General features: G+C 49.9%; 1 gene segment (V, D, J or C); it reads left to right on the top strand.

Annotated features, from left to right (window-relative positions):
* The first annotated feature begins 5,352 nt into the window (after window positions 1-5,352).
* Window positions 5,353-8,966, top strand: LOC147596865 (Ig heavy chain V region 6.96-like). The segment is given in 3 exon segments: window positions 5,353-5,563; window positions 6,241-6,350; window positions 8,724-8,966. Coding segments are annotated over 3 exon segments (564 nt in total).
* Window positions 8,967-9,263: the final 297 nt, after the last annotated feature.

The raw sequence follows: 9,263 nt of genomic DNA, 5'->3' as shown, positions 1-9,263 counted from the left end.
TACGCGCAATTATTGAATTGCGACGTCTGCAGCGCCCGATCGCTTGTTTACGCCGAATTTTTTAATTGCAATCTCCGCAGATCCCTCATCATTAATTTACCCTAATTAATTTAATTGCAGTCTCTACAGATCCCTCATCATTTATTTACCCTAATTAATTTAATTGCAATCACTTCAACATCCTGATAATTTATTTATCCTGAATTATTTAATTGCAGTCTCTGTAGAGTCCTTATCATTTATTTACCCTGATTAATTTAATTGCGATCTCTGCATCGCCCTGATTAATTATTTACCCTGATTAACTTAATTGCAGTCTCTACAGCGCCCTCATAATTTATTTACCCTAATTAATTTTATTGCAATCACTGCCACATCTCGATCATTTATTTACCCTGATTAATTAAATTGCAATCTCTGCATCGCCCTGATTATTTACCCTAATTAATTTAATTACAAATTCTGCAGCACCCTGATCATTTATTTACACTTAATTTTTCAATTGCAATCTCTGCAGCACCCTCATCATTTATTTACCCTGATTAATTTAATTGCAATCACTACAACATCCTGATAATTTATTTACCCTGATTAATTAAATTACAATCTCTGCAGCCCCCTGATTAATTATTTACCCTGATTAATTTAATTGCAAGCTCTGCAGCTCCCCTATCATTAATTTACCTTGATTAATTAAGTTGCAATCTCTGCAGAGTCCTTATCATTCATTTACCCTGATTAATTTAATTGCAGTCTCTACAGCGCCCTCATCATTAATTTACCTTGATTAATTAAATTGCAATCTCTGCATTGCCCTGATCATTTATTTACCCTGATTAATTTAATTGCAAGCTCTGCAGCACCCTGATTAATTATTTACACCGAATTTTTTAATTGCAATCTCTGCAGAGCCCTGATTAATTATTTACCCTGCTTAATTGAATTGCAATCTCTGCAGAGCCCTGATTAATTACTTACCCTGATTAATTTGATTGCAAGCTCTGAAGAGTCCTTATTATTTATTTACCCCGATTAAGTTAATTAATCTTGCAGTGCCCTAACGAATTATTTACCCTGACTGATTTAATTGCCATCTCTACAACATGTTGATCATTTTTCCCCTAATTAAATTAATTAAAAATTCTGTAGCACTCTGATCATTTATTTATGCTGAATTTTTTAATTGCAATCTCTTCAGAGCCCTGATTAATTATTTACCCTGATTAAGTTAATTGCAGTCACTACAAGATCCCGATAATTTATTTACCCTGATTAATTTAATTGCCATCTCTGCAGTGGCCTGATTAATTATTTACCCTGATTAATTTAATTGCCATCTCTGAAGAGTCCTGATCATTTATTTACCTTGATTAATTAAATTGCAATCACTACAGCACCCTGATAATTTATTTACCCTAATTAAGTTAATTACAATCTCTACAGCACCCTGATTATTTAGTTACACCGATTTTTTTAATTACAATCTCTGCAGCACCCTGATTAATTATTTACCCTAATTAATTGAACTGCAGTCTCTGCAGCACCCTGATTAATTATTTACCCTAATTAATTAAACTGCAGTCTCTGCATCGCCCTGATTAATTACTGACGCCGAATTATTTAGTCACAATCTCTTCGCGCCGCTAACGACTTCTTCGCGCTTAATTACTTAATTGCCCTCCGCTTAATTATTTAATTGCTTCTCCGGCCGGAGTTCGCTGCCGGCTGACGTCATCGGCGTTGTTTTGGGGTAGAAAAGCCGGAAACGAGCGGTTCCGGAGCTCCCTCCCCTCCCCCACCCCTGCGACGGGGGTTTTGGGGGAAGATACTGGGAATTTGGGGGAAGATACTGGGATTTGGGGGAAGATGCTGGGAATTTGGGAAAAATAATGAGAATTTTGGGGGAAGATGCTGGGAATTTTGGGGAAGATGCTGGGAATTTGGGGAAAATAATGAGAATTTTGGGGGAAGATGCTGGGAATTTGGGGGAAGATACTGGGAATTTGGGAGAAGATACTGGGAATTTGGGGAAGATACTGGGATTTGGGGGAAAATAATGAGAAATTTGGGGAAAGATACTGGGAATTTGGGGAAGATACTGGGATTTGGGGAAAAATACTGGGAATTTGGGGAAGATACTGGGATTTGGGGAAAAATAATGAGAATTTTGGGGGAAGATGCTGGGAATTTGGGGAAAAATACTGGGAATTTGGGGGAAGATGCTGGGATTTTGGGAAAAATAATGAGAATTTTGGGGGGAAGATGCTGGGAATTTTGGGGAAAGATGCTGGGAATTTGGGGAAGATACTGGGATTTGGGGGAAAATAATGAGAATTTGGGGAAAGATAGTGGGATTTTGGGAAAGATACTGGGAATTTGGGGAAGATACTGGGAATTTGGGGAAAATAATGAGAATTTTGGGGGAAAATAATGAGAATTTTGGGGGAAGATACTGGGAATTTGGGGAAAGATACTGGGATTTAGGGAAAAATAATGAGAATTTTGGGGAAGATGCTGGGAATTTGGGGAAAGATACTGGGATTTAGGGAAAAATAATGAGAATTTTGGGGAAGATGCTGGGAATTTTGGGGAAGATGCTGGGAATTTGGGGAAAGATACTGGGAATTTGGGGGAAAATACTGGGAATTTGGGGAAGATACTGGGATTTGGGGGAAAATAATGAGAATTTTGGGGGAAGATGCTGGGAATTTGGGGAAAAATAATGAGAATTTTGGGGGAAGATACTGGGAATTTGGGGGAAGATACTGGGATTTGGGGAAAAATAATGGGAATTCGGGGAGAAGATACTGGGATTTTGGGAAAAATAATAAGAATTTTGGGGGAAGATGCTGGGAATTTTGGGGGAATATGCTGGGATTTTGGGGGAAGATACTGGGAATTTTGGGGAAGATACTGGGAATTTGGGAAGCAGCGCAGGGATAACTGGGATGGGAGCAAGGAATTTGAGGAAAATAACGGAGTTTTGGGGAAAAGGCCAGAAATTTGGGATGCTGATGGTCGGGGCAAGGATTTTGGGGGAAGATACTGGGAATTTGGGGATTCAGACTGGCGATGCTGGTGCTCAGGGAAAGGAATTTTGGGGAAGATAACGGGATTTTGGGCCGCAGGGGTGCTGACGCTCGGGGCAAGGATTTTGGGGAAGGTGGTGGGATTTTGGGAGGCAGGGCAGGGGCGTCCGGGTTTGGGGTAAGAACAGTCAGGACATGGGGCAAAAATTGTGGAGTTTTGGAGCAAATGGTTGAGTTTTGGGTAAAAAATGGTTGGGTTTCAGGAAAACGCTTGAGGTTTGGGTGAAACCAGTTGAGTTTTGGGGCAAATGGTCGAGATCTGGAGTAAAAACTGCTGAGGTTTGGGGCAAAGAGTCAAGGTTTGGTCAAAACCACCTGAAGTGTGGGGCAGAACTTTGAGGCCTGGGGTCGGGGCCACCACCAGCACCATCATCATCTACTTTCGCGCAGAAGTAGGTGGCGGTGTCGTCGGCCCTGAGGCTGTTCATCTGCAGCGTGGTCGTGCTCTGGGAGTTGTCCCTGGAGATGGTGAAGCGTCCCTTCACCGCCGGCGCGTAGTATGTGCTACCATAGCTGTCAATACCCGCGACGTACTCCAGCCCCTTCCCGGGCGCCTGTCGCGCCCACTGCATGGTGAAGCTGCTGAAGGTGCCCAGCCCTGCCAGGTAGGCCCCAACGGCGCCGATCCCCCACCCCGGGCGCGGATTTGGGGATTTCGGGCCGGCACGACTCAAATTTTTCACCTTTTTTCTCTTTTTCCGCAGGGCTGCGGGCGGCCGTGCAGCTGGTGGAGTCCGGAGGCGGCCTCCAGCCCCCCGGGGGGTCCCTGACCCTCGTCTGCAAGGGCTCCGGCTACGATTTCAGCAGCTCCACAATGGCCTGGGTGCGACAGGCGCCCTGGAAGGGGCTGGAGTCGGTTGCGAGTATTGACAGGGGTGCTGGCACATGGTACGCACCGGCGGTGCAGGGACGCTTCAAACTCTCCAGGGACAACTCGCAGAGCACGCTCACGCTGCAGATGAACAGCATCAGGGCCGACGACACCGCCACCTACTTCTGCGCGAAAGAAGCTGGTACTGCTGGTGGTGGCGCCGGTGGCGGCGGCCCCGACCCCGTGTGTGGCAGGAAAACCGCGGGCGAGCGGTGTCACCGCAGGAGGCAGCCAGGCCGGGCGGCCCCCGGCCCTCGCTGCTGGGGAAACGGTCGAGGTCTGCGGCAAACGCTCAAGTTTTGGAGTCAAATGTAGAGATTTGGGGTCAGTGGTCATGGATTGAGGCAAACGGTTGCAGGTTGGGGCAAAAAGGGGTGAGATTTTTTGGGGAACAGTCAGGATTGGGGGTAAACGGTCAAGGGTTTGGCAAGAATGGTCAATGTTTGGGGCAAAAGGTCAAGATTTTGGGCAAATGGTCAAGGTTTGGCAGGAAAAAGCGGCTGAAATACGCGACAAACAGTTGAGGTTTTGGGCAAATGGTTGATATTTGACCAAAAATGATTGAGGTTTGGGGCAAAAGGTCAAGGTTTTGGCCTAAAATTGTCGAGATTTGGGGCAAGCAGTCAAGGTTTGGGGCCAAAATGGTTAGGTTTAGGGCAAAAAGACAAAATTTGGTCAAGAATTGTTGAGGTTTGGGGTAAAAGGCTGAGGTTTGGGGCAAGAACAGTTGAGATATTGGGCAAACGGCCAAGGTTTGGGGTAAGCTGTCACGGTTGGTGGCAGAGATGGTTGAGATTTGGGGCAAATGGTCAAGAGTGGGGGTAAATGCTCAAGGCTTGTGGCAGAAGTAGCCAAGGTTGGGGGAAGTGGTCGACGTTCGGGGCACAAATGGTTGAGGTTTGAGACAAAGAACTTTGAGGCCTGGGGCCGGCTGCCACCACCACTAGCAGCACGTTTCGCGCAGAAGTAGGTGGCGGTGTCGTCGGCCCTGAGGCTGTTCATCTGCAGCGTGAGCGTGCTCTGGGAGTTGGCCCTGGAGATGGTGAAGCGTCCCTTCACCGCCGGCGCGTAGTCTGTGCCACTACCATCGCTGTAAATACTCGCGACGTACTCCAGCCCCTTCCCGGGCGCCTGTCGCACCCACTCCATGGGGAAACTGCTGAAGGTGAAGCCGGAGCCCTTGCAGACGAGGGTCAGGGACCCCCCGGGGGGCTGGAGGCCGCCTCCGGACGCCACCAGCTGCACGGCCGCCCGCAGCCCTGCAGAAACGAGAAAAAGGAGGCAAAAAGTTTGAGTTGTCCCGGCCCAAAATCTCCAAATCCACGCCGGGGGAAGGGGATCGGCCCGGTTGGGGCCTACCTGGCAGGGCTGGGCACCTTCAGCAGCTTCGGCATGGGATGGATGCGACAGGCGCCCGGGAAGGGGCTGGAGTACGTCGCGGGTATTAGCAGCGATGGTAGTAGCCCATACTATGCGCCGGCGGTGCAGGGACGCTTCACCATCTCCAGGGACAACTCCCAGAGCACGACCACGCTGCAGATGAACAGCCTCAGGGCCGACGACACCGCCACCTACTTCTGCGCGAAAGCTACTGCTAGTGGTGGTAGCACCCGGCCCCAGGCCTCAAAGTTCTGCCCCAAAATTCAGGCGGTTTTGACCAAACCTTGACTCTTTGCCCCAAACCTCAACTGATTTTACCCAAACCTTCAACGTTTGCTTCAAATCTCAACAATTTTTGACCCAAAACTCACCTGGTTTTGCACCAAACTCAGCCATTTGCTCCAAAACCTTGGTTGTTTGCCCAATATCTCAACCGTTCTTGACCCAAATCAGGAACATTTCCCTCAGCTCTTGACCAATTCTGACACAAATCTTGACCATTTGCCCCAAACATCAACCATTCTTGCAAAAAACTTGACCGTTTGCCCCAAACGTCGACCGTTTTCCCCAAAACCTTGACTGTTTCCCAAAAAATCTCAACTGTTCTTGCCCCAAACCTCAGCCTTTTATCCCAAACCTCAACAATTCTTGACCAAACATGGTTTTTTTGGCCTAAACCTAACCATTTTTGGCCAAAACCTTGACCGTTTCCCCCCAAACCTCAATCATTTTTGGCCAAATATCAACCATTTGCCCAAAACCTCAACTGTTTGCCGCATATTTCAGCCGCTTCTTCCCCCAACCCTTGACCATTTGCCCAAAATCCCAACCGTTTGCCCCAAACTGTTGGCCTCAAACCTCAACTGGTTTTGCCCCAAACCTCAACCGTTTTCCCCAAAGCGTCACTGGAGTCCAGAGGCGGCCTCCAGCCCCCCGGGGGGTCCCTGACCCTCGTCTGCAAGGCCTCCGGCTTCACCTTCAGCAGCTTCACCATGGAGTGGGTGCGACAGGCGCCCGGGAAGGGGCTGGAGTCGGTCGCGGAAATTAGCAGCAGTGGTAGTTACACAGACTGCACCACGGTTTGGGGTAAAAGGCTGAGGTTTGGGGCAAGAACAGTTGAGATTTTTTGGGAAACAGTCAAGATTTTGGGGCAAAAGGTCGACGTTTGGGGAAAACGGTCAAGGGTTTGGCAAGAAGGATCAATGTTTGGGGTAAACGGTCAGGGTTTGTGGCAAAAATGGTTGAGGTCTGGGGCCAATGGTCACTTTTTGGGGCAAATGGTTGAGATCGGGGTATAAACGGTCAAGATTAGGAGGCGTACGGTCGAGATTTGGGGTGTATGGATGAGATTTGGGGTGAAAACTGGAAAGAGTCGGGGCAAAACCGATCAAGGACTGGGGGAGACAGCGAAGGTCTGGGGCAAAGAGTTGAGGTTTGGGGGAACGGGTCAAGGTTTGGGGAGAAAGCAGTTGAGATGCGGGGCGTACGTTTGAGATTTGGGTGAAACCAGTTGAGGTTTGGGGCAAATGGTCGAGATCTGGAGTGAAAACTGCTGAGGTTTGGGGCAAAGAGTCAAGGTTTGGTCAAAACTACCTGAATTTTGGGGCAGAACTTTGAGGCCTGGGGCCGGCTGCCACCAGCACCACTACCACTACTTTTCGCGCAGAAGTAGGTGGCGGTGTCGTCGGCCCTGAGGCTGTTCATCTGCAGCGTGGTCGTGCTCTGGGAGTTGTCCCTGGAGATGGTGAAGCGTCCCTTCACCGCCGGCGCGTAGTATGTGCTACCACTGCTGGTAATAAGCGCGACCCACTCCAGCCCCTTCCCGGGCGCCTGTCGCACCCAAACCATGCTGAAGCTGCTGAAGGTGAAGCCGGAGCCCTTGCAGACGAGGGTCAGGGACCCCCCGGGGGGCTGGAGGCCGCCTCCGGACTCCACCAGCTGCACGGCCGCCCGCAGCCCTGCGGAAAAAGAGAGAAAAGGTGAAAAATCTGAGTTGTCCCAGCCCAAAATCCCCAAATCCGCGCCCTGGGGTGGGGGATCGGTGCCGTTGGGGCCTACCTGGCAGGGCTGGGCACCTTCAGCAGCACTGCCTCGGTTTGGGGAACCGGTCGAGGTCTGGGGCAAACGCTCAAGTTTTGGGGTCAAATGTAGAGACTGGTTTTTGCTAAACAGCCAGGATTTGGGGTAAACGGTCGACGTTTGGGGAAAACGCTCAAGGATTTGGCAAGAATGGTCAATGTTTGGGCCAAACGGCCAACGCTTTTGGCAAATGGTTGGGATTTCGGGGAAATGGTCAAGGGTTGGTGCAGAAGGTCAAGGTTTGGGGCCAAAATGTTTAGGTTTAGTGCAAAAAGACCAAATTTGCTCAAGAATTGTTGAGGTTTGGGGTAAAAGGCTGAGGTTTGGGGCAAGAACAGTTGAGATTTTTTGGGAAACAGTCAGGATTTTGGGGTAAACAGTCGACGTTTGGGGAAAACAGTCAAGGGTTTGGCAAGAATGGTCAATGTTTGGTGGAAATGGTCAAGATCTGAGGGAAATGCTCGAGGTTTGGGGCAAGAACAGTTGAGGTTTGAGGCCAACAGTCAGGGGTTGGGGTGAAAGGCAGCCATTTGGGGTAAGAGATGGTGGTTTGGGGAAATGGTTGAAGTTTGGGGGAGGAACAGTCAAAACATGGGGCAACATTTGTGGAGTTTTGGAGCAAATGGTTGAGTTGGGCACAAAACCAGTCGAGTTTTGGGTCACAAATGGTTGAGTTTGGGGCAAACGTTGAAGGTTTGGGTAAAACCAGTTGAGGTTTGGGGCAAATGGTCGAGATCTGGAGTAAAAACTGCTGAGGCTTGGGGCAAAGAGTCAAGGTTTGGTCGAAACCACCTGAAGTTTGGGGCAGAACTTTGAGGCCTGGGGTCGGGGCCACCACCACCACCACCACTACTTTTCGCGCAGAAGTAGGTGGCGGTGTCGTCGGCCCTGAGGCTGTTCATCTGCAGCGTGGTCGTGCTCTGGGAGTTGTCCCTGGAGATGGTGAAGCGTCCCTTCACCGCCGGCACGTACCTTGTGCTACCACTGCTGCTAATATATGCGACGTACTCCAGCCCCTTCCCGGGCGCCTGTCGCGCCCAAACCATGTAGAAACTGCTGAAGGTGAAGCCGGAGGCCTTGCAGACGAGGGTCAGGGACCCCCCGGGGGGCTGGAGGCCGCCTCCGGACTCCACCAGCTGCACGGCCGCCCGCAGCCCTGCGGAAAGGAGAGAAAAGGTGAAAAATCTGAGTCGTCCCGGCTCAAAATCCCCAAATCCGCGCCCGGGTGGGGGATCGACGCCGTTGGGGCCTACCTGGCAGGGCTGGGCACCTTCAGCAGCTTCCACATGGTTTGGGCGCGACAGGCGCCCGGGAAGGGGCTCGAACCGGTCGCGAGTATTGGCAGCGATGGTAGTTACACAGAATACGCGCCGGCGGTGAAGGGACGCTTCACCGTCTCCAGGGACAACTCCCAGAGCACGCTCACGCTGCAGATGAACAGCCTCAGGGCCGACGACACCGCCACCTACTTCTGCGCGAAAGCTGATGCTGGTGGTGGTGGTGGCACCCAGCCTCCAAGTTGTGCCCCGCACTTCAGGTGTTTTTGACCAAATCTCGACCATTTGCTCCAAACCTCAACTGATTTTACCACAATCCTTGGCCGTTTGCCCAATATCTCAACCGTTCTTGTCCCAAACCTCGAGCATTTACTCAGCTCTTGACCAATTCTGACACAAATCTTGACCATTTGCCCCAAACATCAACCATTCTTGCAAAAAACTTGACCGTTTGCCCCAAACGTCGACCGTTTTCCCCAAAACCTTGACTGTTTCCCAAAAAATCTCAACTGTTCTTGCCCCAAACCTCAGCCTTTAACCACAAACCTCAACAATTCTCGACCAAAT

Source organism: Chlamydotis macqueenii, chromosome 35, assembly GCF_036417535.1.
Source record: "Chlamydotis macqueenii isolate bChlMac1 chromosome 35, bChlMac1.mat, whole genome shotgun sequence".
NCBI lineage: Eukaryota > Metazoa > Chordata > Aves > Otidiformes > Otididae > Chlamydotis > Chlamydotis macqueenii.
Note: the sequence above shows the minus strand (reverse complement) of the source record. Positions and strands in the feature narration are given on the sequence as shown.